Source organism: Molothrus aeneus, chromosome 4 (genome assembly GCF_037042795.1).
Source record: "Molothrus aeneus isolate 106 chromosome 4, BPBGC_Maene_1.0, whole genome shotgun sequence".
Taxonomy (NCBI): domain Eukaryota; kingdom Metazoa; phylum Chordata; class Aves; order Passeriformes; family Icteridae; genus Molothrus; species Molothrus aeneus.
In genome coordinates this window covers 44,889,107-44,904,961 of record NC_089649.1, presented here as the reverse complement: position 1 = coordinate 44,904,961, position 15,855 = coordinate 44,889,107, and the positions used below count along the sequence as shown (strand labels likewise).

General features: G+C 33.5%; 1 protein-coding gene across 1 annotated transcript in view; it reads right to left on the bottom strand.

Moving 5' to 3' along the window:
- The window catches only part of SGCZ (sarcoglycan zeta), a 394,222-nt gene that overhangs the window by 43,360 nt on the left and 335,007 nt on the right, over window positions 1-15,855 (bottom strand). Inside the window, exon 5 of the mRNA XM_066548397.1 lies at window positions 1,290-1,412. Within this exon, the coding sequence (XP_066404494.1) occupies window positions 1,290-1,412 (123 nt within the window). The remainder of the gene's footprint in view (window positions 1-1,289; window positions 1,413-15,855) is intronic.

Genomic DNA, 15,855 nt, shown 5'->3' with positions numbered 1-15,855 from the left:
TAAATACATGTGAGAGATTTATCTCCAAATAAGCACATCTTATTTTCTCTTTTTTATATTCAACTTTTGTTTTATTTCTTCTTCCATAATTCCTGTCCTATATTCACCCCAATACACTATGATAATAAAAAACACAAGCTTGAGAAAAATAAACTAAAGAAAAAAATTCTGGTTGATGTTTGACATTATGAATTCCTGCCAGGTTTCATCAGTCATATCATGCCATGTGGAGTAATACAGTCTGATTGATGTTGCTCACAGGGACTCATCACCTTTCATGTGTTTGCTGAAGAATTTAAAGGTATCACACAATCTTTGGATAAAATTAATTCTTATGGTGCCAAATATTTGATTAAAAAATAATGATCATGACATCAAAAACTTATGAATGCATTTCTCAGTGGTGGGGATCTAATTCTTAGTGCCATTTATAAGTTGCTTTATTTTGTAATTTATGAGAGACACTTTGAAATCTCCTGTGTCAATTGTACATTTAAGATTAATTCTCTCAACATTTAGTATTATGACCAAGTTTGAGCCTTAGCAGGATTCAGCATGATTCTCTTTTTCCACGTTATGCCTGATGGGGCCCTGCTTTCCTGCAGATTGCTGAACACCTCACTGCCCATGGAAAGCAGTGAATTAATTCCTTGTTTTGCTTTGCTTGTGTGTGCGACTTTTTCTTTACCTATGAACTGTCTTTATCTCCACCCATTAGTTTTCTTTTTAATTTTCACCCTTCCAGTACTCTCCCCCACCTGCATTGGTGGAGGAGTGAATGCAAGGTTAAATTGCTGGCTGTAGTGAAACTATAACAGTAACCTTAATTTCATTATAAACTAATATACCAAGTCAAGGCAAGGTTTTTCAGCTGAGCCTCATGAAATCTTAATTCATATGGAAGTTAGACTTGATACTTCATATACAGAAAAAAAACAAACGCTACTGTATATATAATATTTTTTAACATTTTGAAGGAGCATTACCTAAACAGATGGCACACACACCACAAAACGATACTTAATGGCAACATTTAAAGCCAAAACACAGTGGTAAGTGTGATTTGTACCACAGTTGATCCTGCAGAGTTTAAATTTAAATCTACCTTTAGAGGAATTGATATTTAGATTATGCAATATCTTTTGGTTGGTCAAACAATCTCTGACAATGAGAAGATGTTTTCTTCTCCAGTGGACTAAAATTTTGTAGAAGATTGATAGTTTAATTACTACTAAAGGTATTAAAAATTATATGTTAACATGCATTTAGAATCTTCATTATTACCATACCTGTTACTTTCAGTCTGTCAGCTCCAATGACAATCTCATCTTCATCTGCAGAAAACAATACTCTTCCACTGTCGCTTGCTCTCACTTCAAATCTCTTACACTGAGCTTCCACAGCATCAGCCCCTGAAATCAAGGAAGTGATCATTACATCTAAGATATTTTGTAAGAATTAACCATTGGCATAAATTGAATATCCAAAACCTATTGAATACATGATGATTTATGAAAATATTTGGCTTTCTGTAAGCCTGACATATAACTTGCATTATAAAATACTGTTAAAATAGTTTACAGAAATAACTATGAAAACATCTATTTCAGCATTATGTGGAAATCAACACTAATATTTAGCATGTACTTAAACACATGAGTTCTTGAAATGCCATTTCAGACAGAACTTACTGGTGTTTGTTCAGTTTAAATTTCAGTTTCTTGCCAATGAACAAATAAAGATAACACATGACCCTATTCCATCAAGACACACAAATCAACACAGCAGAAAATAGTATTTTTCATTCAGTTCTACTGCAAACTTAGAGAATAGAAGAAAAACAACACAACAAAACACCAAAACAAACAAAAAGCATGGACTAAGATATCAAAATTTATGTCATATTTTATGAAACAATATTCCCGAATGTCTCAAAGCTCAAAAATCCTAAAATTCTGGAATTGGACAGATATATGGATTGATCTAACTGCAATGAACACAGTTTGCAGGTACTAAGACTTCTAAATTTACTCTGCTTTTCAATTTACAGGTCTTATTCTTACTCTCCAGTGTTTTGTGTACTAAATTGTTCCTGAAAATTTTATTAATAAGTGAAAGCAAACATAATTTCTGAAAATGTTGTTGAAAAGCAACCAACTGCATATGGCACAACAAGACATAAGGCAAGATACATTATTTCAGGGAATAATAATCTGAAATTTTCTCAATGATCCCTAATTAAACTTGTAATGCATTCCTGGAATAAATCTACATGCGTAAAAATTATGTAGAGGGCATAATAGACAAATAAATTTATATATGTTATCTCAGTTAAATAATCTGGTTTAAAAGTTTTTTACAAACTCTTCCTCCATAAAATGTATTTATTTTATTATGCAAATGCACAGTACCAAAATATGTAATAAGGAATATAAAAACTGTTGTAATGAATTTTGGTCAAGGAATTGCCTTATCAGTTCATAATTTACAGAATCAGCTATGGGATCAAAACAATTCCTCTTACTTTCATATGAACCTATGTTTGTACTGTAAAAAAAAAAATTGGCTATTTTTGATTCACAAAGAAAAAAGAAAGTGAAAAAAAAATCGAAATACTTGTGATGATGCATTTTGATGAATTTAGATATGTTTATTCTATAAATGTGCAAAATGGTATTTTTTTCCCATTCCCCTCCCCCACTGAAGTTTTTAAAATGTGTTTATCAGGTTGTTGGCTTTGTTTTGAAAAAATATAAAATCTTTGTAAAAACAGGGGCAGATTTCAGATTTCAGATGCAGATGTTTGGGCATGCCCTTGTCCTGCAGCCATACTTATGGTTCAGGAAACCAAAGGATAATTACAAATAACTTAATACTAAACAGTTTCATCTTTATTTAAGAGCTGATGATAGCTTAGCCACCTAAAAGAAAGTGGCATTATAAGTACTGTGATGTTACTAATTTACACCCATCAAAGTTGTTAGCTCTGTAAGGAAAAGAAATTAACAAAAATGTGTCAGAAATCAAAAAGAGAAAAGACCTGCCACATTCTTAGTCATTATATATCACTCTAAGTGACAGCCCATGTTCCAATAACGGCTTTTAAAAACTTGTGATGCATTTAGGATAATATAGGTTTTCATTAAAAATTACTTAAATAACAATGGTCTGGAACTTTGACTAAGGAGTGCATATATTTTAGATGCTATTTGTGCTCCTTCAGAATCACATTGTATAAAAGCACACCTAGGATTCAGCTAGTCCAAAGTACCATTACAGGAAGTAAATAAATTTTAATTATTAAATAAATGGGCTTTTACTTCATGTTTCACTCAGGACTTAATAGTGTATTACTTGGTATTACTATTGCTGAAATGGTAGTTAGTGTGTTCAAGGCACTTGAGAGATTCCAAAAAACATAATACATGTTACATCTGTCTCTTTGACATAGAACCAGGTGTGAATGTTATAAAACTGGTTTAGAAAAGTTGAACTGCCTACAGAGAACTCAGTGCTATCAAAATGGAATTCTGTTTAGTTTCATTTTCATTTCCCAGTTGAAATAGGAACAAGCAGTTGCATTTGCAATATATTAGGGTATTATCTTCTTAGCTGTAAAGCAAATTGCTGTGTTCCAAAACCACTCTACCAACATACATGTCTCATAAAATGTCTGAATCTTTAATAGTGCTACTAATAAAAACAATGTCAAGTCTTAGAATATTATGCATGAACAAAGGAAGTATTTTGAAATTCTAATCTCAAACTTGTAGAGCCATCACTATTTTCAGCAAATCATATCTGCTTGAATAATGCATACTTCAGTCCAGAGAATCATGTATGAAAATCTAGCTTCTAAATTCTGTTTGGAAAGGTAATTTCTATCAAACACATGGCTACCAGAAAAGCTGTTTAGCTTTGCTAGTTCTTACTGTATTGTTATTCTACTTCATCCTAGACATGGAGTTGGCTGCACAACAGCTTTATTCAGGTTCAAGAGATGTCTATGACAAACTCTTTTCTCATCCTGTGTTCCGGAAAACTATTTACTTGTAAATTCAGATGTATAATTCTCAAATTATTATGTTTCTGTGAAATTCCTTTCATTTAAAGTATACAGGTGAAAAATATATGTATCATATTCATATATACATGGTATGTAATGATGGTTCATAACACACGCTTCGTGCACAGCAATTGTATAATTGAAACTATCATTAAACCAGCTACATTTACAATAGTACAGAGCCTAAAATTGTTTGTTTTAACTGTAGTGAAGACGCGTTAAATGAGAATGTTGGGTAGTACATGCTGTAAAAAAACAGATAATTATGGTTCTGTAATCCAGATTAACAGTAATAAAGATTAAATTTCAAAATAAAAACTATTTTGAATTTGTAGAGAGTTTGACTTACTAATTAAGTAATACAATAATAATATGAAGAATGCATGTTCTAACATTTTTCATTTTAAAGTCAATGATTACATATGGTACTTCATTATTATGATTCAGAAATAATAATTAGTACCATTATTTGCTGTGATAATAAATAGAAATAAGAACTCTCCAGTCTTACAAGGTTTAGATATGATTACAAACACTAGCAGTTGTGTCTGATTTCTCAATCACCTTCCATCTCCACCTGGCACACAACAAATTCAGACAGAAAATGATAAAAAATCAACAACCTTAAACTGAATATAGGGATTAGAATTCAAATGGAATTTACACAAAGTGATCCTTGTAAATAGGAAATATGATAAAGTTCAATATACTTTCTTCTGGTTCTTCAATGAAAAATGGGTTATTTAAACATTTATTAAATGCAGAGTTTTATGCAGAGTCTGGATGACAAAGAAAGTTACTTTTATGAGACTGTGTTGATGCTTCTAAGATAATTTTTGAGAAGTATACACCTAGATAATTTTTAAAAATATTCATAGGAATTATAAATATTATGGTATTTTGGACAGCAGAGATCTTAAAAGATTTTCAGTGAATGCAAGAGCAATTATGCAAATGAAGGATTCGTACCAGCTGAACAGAACAGAAGCATTGAGGAATTTGGAAAAGAAAGAGAAGAACTTTCAGCTGGGAGCAAAACTTCTACACAAGCAAAGATTCACAACAATCAGAATATGTTCTGCGTTCAGTTTGCTGAGGAAGGGAAGGGACCATCTTCATTATATCTAAAAAGTGTGAAAGTAGAAGGTAAAAGATCCCTTATCTCTCTCTCTCTCCCAATAGTTGGTGGCCATGCTGTAGAGATGTCAGAATGTTACTGTTTCTAGGAGAGGTTGATCTTCAAGATTTCCTATTCTAATTATTATCTACTCAGACAAGGGAAGCTGGAGCAAATGCTGGGTGAGAAGAAAAAAAGAACACATTTGTTACCTTTTGTGGAAGTGAACAATAACATCTGTCAACATAAATTATTATCATAGGAATAAGGCACACATTATTATAAGAGGAAACTCAGTAGAACAATCTGAATCAGGCAGGACACTTCCTTCATCATGACCTACAGACCCAGTAATATCTATGAAATATTAGTTATATTACAGGTTTAGGACTTCGTCAAATGACATCTGACAGAAAAGTTCTGCCCTCCCAAGCTGGTTTTACTTCTAGGAACTTTGTAGAATCATAGAATCATTATGGCTCTGAAAGACTTTGAAGGTCGAACATTAACCCAGAACTCTTGATATGGTATATCAGTTTCACAGCAAAACACATCTGAAATATTGTCTCTGCAATAGATAGAATGCATCCTTCCTGCAACCTGTCTTCCTGGTGCACCTTGACATTGGAACCCCAGCTATGAAATAGCATGTGGGAGTAGCATACCAGCAGCAGCAGAAAACACTCTCCCATCCTATTTGTAATGAGGCCACAACAACTCAATTCTGAGCTTTTCTGCCTACTACCCCTAACATATGGTAATTTCCATGAGACTTAGAAATTACATGGCTGAACAGACCTTTGGTCTGATCAGATACAGCTGTTAATAATTTCATCAGCTATGAGCTATACTCATGGGGGAATGAAAGCAAAATGTGATTCTCTGCTTCTTGAAGGTTGTTTGAGCTTTAAGTCAACATATTTATTTTGCTTCTGTAATGGTTAAAAGGATGTGTATTGTCTGTAATTTTTTAGCTATAATATCTTAATTGCTTATATGCTTAATTACTTACTCCTTAGATAAGAAAGCCAAGCAAGACACAGGAAGATATGTCAGGCACCAACATTTATCTGTAGGACTTCAAACTGTATGTTTTGCTCCTTTTATAATCCCATTAAGATTAATTTGCTCAAAACACGACCTAGATTCATGAACTGAGTCTTGCAGCAAGTAAAATTACTTTTGTATCGGACTTATTTCTCTCACAATACTAGAGATGTATTATAAACATACAAAAAATATAATAAACATATATTAATAATAAATAAATATACATGGTTTCTGTAAATGGATAAATTTTAAATTAGATTATTAAATAAAGTATTTAAAGTATAAAATAAATAGTAGATTAAATTTTAAATAAATATATATTATTTTTTATTACCAGTTCTGTGACATTCTCTTTCCTACATGTTTTCTTTTATTGTCCAGGAATGTTTCTTTGTGACATGAATAAATAGCCACAATATCTTAACTTCTTTTTATAGCTGCATTTATCAACTTAGATTTCATTGGCAAGCATAAAAGTCCAGCTCATGCAACTGTATTATTTATAAATCTAACATATTTTGTGCACTGCAAAATGTGAATGGGAGTAGAAAGCTAATCAGTTTTTCTTACTCATGATGAATGTAACCTGCATATTAATAAACCCTAAGAGTATTGTCCAATTCTTCAGTCTTATCCTTAACCCTGTAAATACTAGCTTTTTGTGATGGGATTATTTTTTACAACATAAATAATTTACAAAACTGAACATATACCTTTTGGTAGCTGAAGCTTACTGAAGCAGTCTGGGCACTACTTTTCCATACAAAATTAGTGGGAATATTTCCATTCTCTCTGTTAGCTAAGCTAGACTGTACGGCTATAATTATGCTGTTTGGTCACTCGGTTTTATGAAAATACTGAGTTGTTTCTAAGTAGCTGCACATTCCACTGAAGAGAAATGAGAGTTAAAAATAGACAGAACAATTAATTGTGAGGTACCTGACTACCTGCTGTACTTGATGAACACCACATTCAAATCAAATAGCAGGAACACACAGAAATAGTAAGGGGAGTTATGAAGTGTCCTCATTAGATAGATGAAACTCAAAGACAAAACAGGACTGTTGAATTTCTCCTTGGGAAATATAACATCTTGCAGATCATGTAGATAATTCCTTGCTAAACCTGTTACTGTTTATCATTATATATTTCCTTTAGGTCACAATTATAGCCAGACTTCCCTATTGAATGTTCTACCAATTTACCAGAAATTCTACTGAAAATTCACTGATGTATAAATCTCTACATCTCTACTTTATTCTTTTCTTAAAAATAAATCTGATGTTTTACTTATTTGCATCTTTTGAGGCCTAATCTCTCATCTGCAAGCTGCCTAAAATACCTGCAAGGGCCTTTATGCATCCTGCGTTATCACTCTGAGGTAACTGGACTGAAAATGAAACTGGATTAAGTGAAATACATTCACGCAACCCAATGGTTCTTTACCTTTCCTCTTACTCATTTATCCTCTGACCTTTTTAAATAACTGTTATGGATCTTACTTTGTAAAGCTTTAAAAAGAAAAGCATTTCAGTTTTGTCTTTCTTACTTGTAATATTCTCTGTAAGCATTAGGCAGTTATTCTGATACTTTTTTCTACCCGGCAGGCATTTTCGACATTTTTGGGTGTTTTATTAATAAAAATTAAAAGCTAGCAAATATTTTTGCCCATATTCACAGAATCACAGAATCATTCAGGTTGGAAAGACCTCCAAAATCATGGAATCCAACATTTGACCTATCTCCACCTTGTCAATATATTCTTAATGCACCCTTGTTATTAAGAGATTGGTTTTGCATCTTCCTTTTTTTTTCCTCTGATGTGATTAAAAAGATACAAATTGTTCTTCCAGATGCTTTTGGCAGTTTCCCATAGACTTTAAATAAACTCTGTTGTGACTCAAAAGTATTGTATAATATTACTCACAATGTAGTGAATTAGACCATTATAATGTTTCTGAATGCAAATCAAAGCTTTTTGAGATAAAGAATTGAATTAATCACACTTGGAGAGAGAAGACCTAAACAAAGGACACAAGCTACCAGAGCACTCAGAAACTTTCTTTAAAAAGAAATGTCAAAAAACCCCTATTTCACATTTTTATAATATTAATTCAATAGTGATAGTTACTATATAAGGAAGACTATAAAAGTCTAATTTTTACAAACTGACTATTTCTCCAATTATCTGCTTTAGCTAGGGAGTTCAAATATCCTGAAGCTATCTATGCAAAAGGTCTTAACATTTCATATAATCACACTTTATCTGAGAAAGATTTAATGAAAGAATGTACAAAATACTAAAAGATACACATGACTCATCCACAAAAAGGCTACCACTGGTTACTACTGAGTAGTAAAACAAGAGAAAAAAATACAGCCTGATTACCAGAAAATTATAATTTTAAACTCTTCTGCTACTTTGCAGACCAGTGAAATGCATTTGCAGATTTCTGAGCAAGTTGCATTCGCTATGATGAAGGCACAAGACAATGAGGTCTTAACCCAGCTCTCAGGATTTCTGCATTACCAATTTAGGAAATTACTTATCTCCTTGCCCTTGACAGTGGGACAAGAGCCAGAAAGCTGTAGAGGCAGGATAAAAGCATATTTGGTCTCTTAGCTTCTGGAAGTGTCTCTTTTGATTAATGTTCTCAATGGAGTTCATTGTTGACTTGTAACACATAAGATGCAATTCAATTCACCGATGAAGACATCTACCTCAGCCAGTAACCCTGCTGACACTGAAATTCTGCATCTTTGTGATTTGAACCACTGCCAGATTGTCTACCTTTGAAATACCCTACTTATGGAGGCTACACTGATACCCTTGGGAAATCTGAAGTGTCCTTGAAAGAGTGTACGATCCTGTGTCTGGAAAAAAATATAACATAGATGCAGATGGATGTGCAAATTCAGAGACAAGACCTGCAACATAAGTGGAGTTTTCTTCTGGACTAGCTGAAAGCTTTCACATCAGAAGTATGGCAAGCCAACCAGAATCACTCAACAAGAGAAAAATAAATGTGCTAAATTAGCACCTGGCTTCTTCTTCTGCACCAGAAAAAAAATGGGTAGAAATCTTTAAGTGTGTGAAAACTTTGAGGTCATAACACGTGCAGATGCTACGGGTAATACATATGATAAAAGAGTAGCAAAACAACTTCTGCAACCAAAATATCTATGCAAAATAACACATAAGCAAAATCATTAAGTTTTGGAACCCTAATGTTGTAATAACTTATTTTAAAGGCAAGGTAGCCCTTAATTTTGAGTTGGAAAAAAATGTTCACTCTGTATTATTTTGATCTCTAACACTTGTTAGCGATTCAGTGAATGATAACTGTTCCCAGAGACTAATTAATTTTAGATTTATGGAATGCTTTTCTTCACAGGAAGAAATCTAGTCAAGTTTAAAAATATTCAGCTAATCATTAATTCAATGCCATCTGTTCATAATTCAGTTACAACTACAATATTTATCACTCTAAGAATAGCCTAAGGAAAAAGAAGTTATTTTTAGAGATATATTTATGTATTAAAGAAATTTTTAAAATCCATAATAAACATATCTTTAACAATGCTGTACATGCTTGAGATAAATTACATCAAGACAGCTCTGCCCATCTACAAATGGCACAATTAAACATGTCTAGTATTGGCATAATTTGGAACTTGAAACTTAATCCTGTACTAAATGGAGGCAAAAGAAAGGCAAGTGAACAATTTCATTTATAAATAAGCACAAATAAGCAGCAATGTTCTAGCTGTGGTTATTAATTGCTATTTTACAATGTATTTTAAAGTTTCAGTGTTACATTGAAGTTCATTTTGGAACTATATTTTTTATGGGATTTGGAGCAGTGGTCCAAGTGAATGAATAGAAATTAAACTTCAATACTGATGTTTTTATAAAACAATAATAATTTCAACATAACTGAGATGAAACTTCTAATAGTCTAAAGATATGTGAGGGGAATTTCCTTGAAACTGAAATATTTTTATTATTTATTTTTTAATATTAGTCATCTAATTTACATGAACCAGAGCTTGCTCTCTAAGAGGTTCACAATCTCACATGGACAAATACTTTTCATGGGCAAACAGAAATGTTTCCAAGTCTGACTGTTCACTTGCAAGAATTTCTTTCACAAATAGAAACAGGCTAATTTCCCATAAATGCTTCAGTATTAAAACTGATAGAACTCAGACTTTTTAAAGATGATTTAGCTGAAGAAAGATTCTAAGTCTACATTCAAATTACTTCTCACCCCTATGTTTGAAAAATCTCTTTGCTGTTATTTCAGCACCTTTAACACGATCAGCAGGCTGTTGAATTTCTACCTCCAAGTGTTCTCTAAAATAATATGAAAATAAAGAACACCAGAAAGATCTCACTGCCCTTCTCTTTCTTTTAAATTATGTTTTTGCATTTAATTAACTTAAAATAGTTTTCTCAATTTTTACCCCTGTTTTGTCCTTCACCTCTTGGAATAATATATTCCTGACAATATTAGTGAGCTATCTGAACATCAGGGAAGAAAGGGGTAAAAATAAAATCTTAATGTCCTGTCAGAGACTTGTTAAAGGTCCAGATGTTGTAGGTAATTTAATAATGCTTAGCACCCAGCAGCAGCCTTGTAAATGTCACAAGGCATGCACAGCAGCTGTTTTTGAAGTTAAATGAAGTATTAACTTCAGATAAAGCTGAAGACAAAGAATTAGGACCATCTTTGGAAGATGCATGCTGCCTCCTTCAAACCCACTCCTATACCTCTAAAACCTATTTATTTCCTCTAAATAACCCCATTTCTTTGACTCTTTGGATGTCTCGCCTACAAAAGGAGACCACTTCTCCTTCCCTGCTCTGAACATTTGGGCAGTAGTTAGGCTCTCTGTCCTGGCCAACAGCATGTGGGTAACAGCAGCAGGACAGATGGCAATGGATTAATGTTTAAACACTAACACTTCTGCAGCACCATGAAAAAACTAATTACCTCTTCCCACTCAGACTCTACTTCTACAGTTAAATCAATCAACTGCTCATAGTTCCAGGTCCTCTGATTTGTTATGGGGTTGGGTTGGGTGGGATGGGAAGAGGATAAAATATTTGAGAATTACAACAGAATACCTTTTTCTCTCCTTCAGTGCCAATTTTCTAGAAACAGTGCAAAGGTCTAGATTTGTATTTAAAATACAATAAGGTAAAATAAAAAGCCTGTAAAGCAGCAAAGTAAACTGGACTGAAGTACCACTGCCAGATAGCTATTGATAATTAAAATCTACTTCAGTATATGTCCAGGCTCACTACAGGTGCTCTGGGGTGAAAGTTAGCACTGAGCTGAAACACTAAGGCAGCGAGCAGAGGCTCATACCAAGCAGATCGGACACCTGTCTGCACAGTCATTGCTGTACTCCTGCTCCCCTCCATAATCCCTGCCTGGAAAACACTGATTTAGTGCTCCCTTTCATCATTTTTATATCACCTCTAAAGTGACAGTGGGTACAGACCATTGTGCTTTCATGAGAAAAAGAGGCTTGTGGGTGGCTTCTTTTTGAAGTCTCCCCTGCAGGAAGCCAGCACCTCACCAGTCCTTAGCATGCCAGGTGTTCCTGCCAGCACCACATCAAAAACAAGGTACTGGACCTTAAAATTCCCTCCAAATTTAGATCATGGACAAACAAGGAAAGGAAATAAATTGCATGTATTTTGTCTATGGTACAAAAAGAAAATTATCAGACTATTTATAAAAGTACAAAGTGTGGTTTTCTTTTTGTCTGTCATTACAGACAGAAAAGATGCTTTCCACTTTAGATCAATACAACTTCAGATATGAACTAACATGAGCTGTACCTTGTATCCGAGGTAGAAATAGTCTTCCTGAGCTCAGACTGAGGGAAAGAAAGAGAGAAGAAAAGTTGGATCAAGACTCAAATGACAAAAACTTTTAGAGTCTGAAGAAGGTAGAAAGAAGAAAGAAAATATATTGAATGCAGAAATAAGGGGATGGGGAAGAGGTCTTAAGACCTCAGTTCTGGAAGTAGTGAAGTTATTAATTTTAAGATTCAAAGAAGATTCTGTATAACACACTACTGAGAATGAGAAAGCAAAGAATCATATCCACTGCATAGACATTTTGGATAAGGTGTTCAATACCAATAATGTATAAGCACTCTCTCTCCCCTAAAATAACCATGCTGAAATCGCACAGAATTCAATTACTGTCCTACTGCTGCTTGCAGTTGTGTTTATTTATAGAGAATTTTTAATTCTTGATATCCCAACTGATGTGATATGCTCTTGTATTTCAGGAAGGAGGTATCAGGCTAAATAATGGCAATACCTTCAAGAAATAGTTACTACTTGGTCCTAATAACTGACAGAGGGATATCTTATTACTCTATTTTTACAGCATAGTTTTCATGTGTCAATGAGGGAAACTTAAGATATATTTAACACCATATAGTATTTCAAATATTAAACAGCAATGTAGTGTTATGTCTGCACATAACATACAATAAGATCATCATAATTATATGAAAGATATTGCTAAAAAACTGAAAATATGCCTAATTTATCAAATGCATTCAGAAGTACTATGTAAAGCATCTCTTTCTTTCAAAGAGATCTTGTTAACCAAGCACAAACTGGAGAGAAAATTATTGATGTAGTATATTTAATAGTTTTATGAGTTAATTGTGTAATGGATGTGTAAAAAACTATAATTTTTCAATCCAGTTAATGCAAGGGCTTGTCACAAAGGGATATTTACCATAGCTGAATTTCAAATGCATATATGAAGATTAACACAGAAAATGATGCAACTAATTTACAAGTGAAATAGAAACAAAAATTAGAAAGGAGTTGTCTTCCTCTTGATGCTGAATCAAAACAAAAAATGCTTTCTATTATTTGTAAATTATTTAAACAGAGAATTGCAAGAGAAATATGGATGAATTTCAAATAAATTATGATGTCAATTTTTTCAGAATTAGTTTGGCATACCATCAAAGTGCTAGCAAATAGGTCAAAGTTTGGACCAGTTTTCAGAGGCCTTCACATTTTCCTAATATCTCACTTCAGGATAATTAATTAATCAGAGTGGATTATCATGATAGTTTAGCCAAAGTCATTAAGAGCATATATTAGGTGAACTCCTATCACAAAACCTGTTACAGCACAGATTGTTTGTAAAAAGACTTTCCCATGGACTAGACAGGCAGAAATGGAGGCAACGTCATGTTGCACTGTAAATTATGAGGAGGGATGAGACTCAGATTCCAGCTGGACATTTCAACTGTTCTGAGCAACATGGCTCACTTTGTGACTGCCTCTTGGCTCATCTCACGTGCTTCGCCAGGAGGAGACATAAAGCCATATGGCCTTCCAGGCACTGCTCCATCATTCCTTCTGCAGTGACTCCTGAAGATGAAAGAAATCCTTTAACTCTGCAGTTAAGTGCAAGGTAAACTAACCTGTATAAAAAAGAACAAGCTATCTCCCATTTACCTCCATTTAAAAGACCTTACAATGGATTTGTACCACAAACTAGCACATGAGATGCATTTTCACATCCTGATAAATTTGTTACATTCCTACATTTGGGAAGAGTGCTTAACTGGCTATAAAAGTTAAAGAAATATTATACTTTAAAATTAGTACACTGAGAATGTATAGGATTTTGCTGTATAAATTATCCAAATACTCTCTGAATAACAACTACCTAATCTAAAAGTAACAGGGAAAACACCAACTAATGATTGTCAACAGAAAATTCCATTTAAGGTGCAAAAAAACTGAAAATATGTAAGCAATGCAAGTAATTTAGCCCAGAAATTAGGGACTCTGTGTTCACTTTTTTCTGTATTAGAAAATTAAGAGGAAGTGAAGTAACTATAAGTTGAAAACCTTCACCACAATAACTTGATAAATGAAAAAATGTCCCAAAAGAACATTTTAAGCTATTACATATTCATTCTGAACTTCAATGTGAAATTGTCCTCTTTGTATATAACTGCAAAAACTGGACTACTAATTCATCTAAGTGTGGTAAAATGAATTGTCTACATTGTTTATTTGCATACATTAAAGTGGTATTAGGGACCAAAATTTATGTTTATTCAGTCTGTACTTCAGTTAAGGAATAGAAATTGAGAGAATGCTGAGAAATGGATAATTTATTTATCTGGCTTTGTTTTGCCATATCTTCTTAGCAATAATAATTATCCTACTGTACCACAGTAGTTACAAGAGCAATTGCCTTAATATGGAAATTAGACTAGCAGAATGTTTAATGCATTTCAGATTTTGGAAATCTCACTGTAGTTTGGAATGAGAGATAGGCAAACCTCTTTGTAAGCAGAAGGAGAAAGCATTTCTTTCACATACTCCTGACAAGTTCTAATCCATGTTTGCCCAGTTGAAAGGCAGAAACTGATGAGGGATCATAAACCAACTCATCCCTTTCCTCCCAGCACTCTACTACAGATGATACAAGAACAATTATGCAGATAAGAGAAGAGCTGCGACCATTTTTTCCCTTTTCCAACAGTAAGGAAAGGGTGTATGTGTATGACCATCCTAAAACCACCCTCTTCTTGCAATACTTAGGAGAAAAGACCTTACATTTGAGACTACAGTATATGCAAACAAGATTCAAAACCAGAAACATTTCTTGTCTCATTAAGCATGTTATTAATGGATACTTAGTTCATGTTCATAAAAATCTCAAACAAATATTTGACAATAATACCAAAGATTTAGAGCAACATGTATACACATATTTGTACACGTACCCTATAATTATTGTTGGTACCCCATAGAGAAAGAATATATTATAACATTTTCTAACTTCCACAGATGATTCTGAAAGCAAGAATACTTGAAATGTTGTATCTTGCTTCAGATCTTCATTGATATCTAAATGTTGCAAAGAGAGCATCAGGAGTGGCCTTTAGGTGCTGAGTTACTTTGAGGCCCTCAGAAGCGAAGGGGTAGCAGGATGTGTTACCTGTTAAGGTATCACTTGATATAAGCATAGGAAACTGCCATACAGCATATAGGTATGGATGATGAAGGAGACTCCCACTCCCACAAAGTTACATACCTGCAGTTTCTCATGTCCAACAGTTTCTGCACAATAAACCAAGTACTCTTGATGGAGCACCACAAGTAAGCAAGCACATTTTAAAGACAAAGATCTTGGAATATACAAGACAAGTTTTGTGGTAAATGTATGGAAAGGATCTCCAAGTGTGACGAGTTATTTGAGTATATCTTTTAGCAGTGTTATCAGTCTTTAGCAGTGCTGTAATTGGAAATCATACATCTACTTGCTATTTTCAAAAAGTAGCTGCAAGAATGTGATATAACTTTGGTATTCAAATATTTTTTCTGAATTTGCATGGCTCTGGAGATCTTAGTGACTAGAAAGACCAGTTGAGGAGCTCTCCAAAGCTGTGACTTGTACAGGTCTGTCTGTGAGAGTTATGATTCTGTCTGAGGGCCCAAAGCTTAGCAGAAATTAAATGCTTTTTTTTTGTGCATTTCAGATATCCCTAGAGTTCTTTATGAATTGAAAAGGGTCAAACAGTAGCAGAAACATCTGTCAGAAGAAATTAT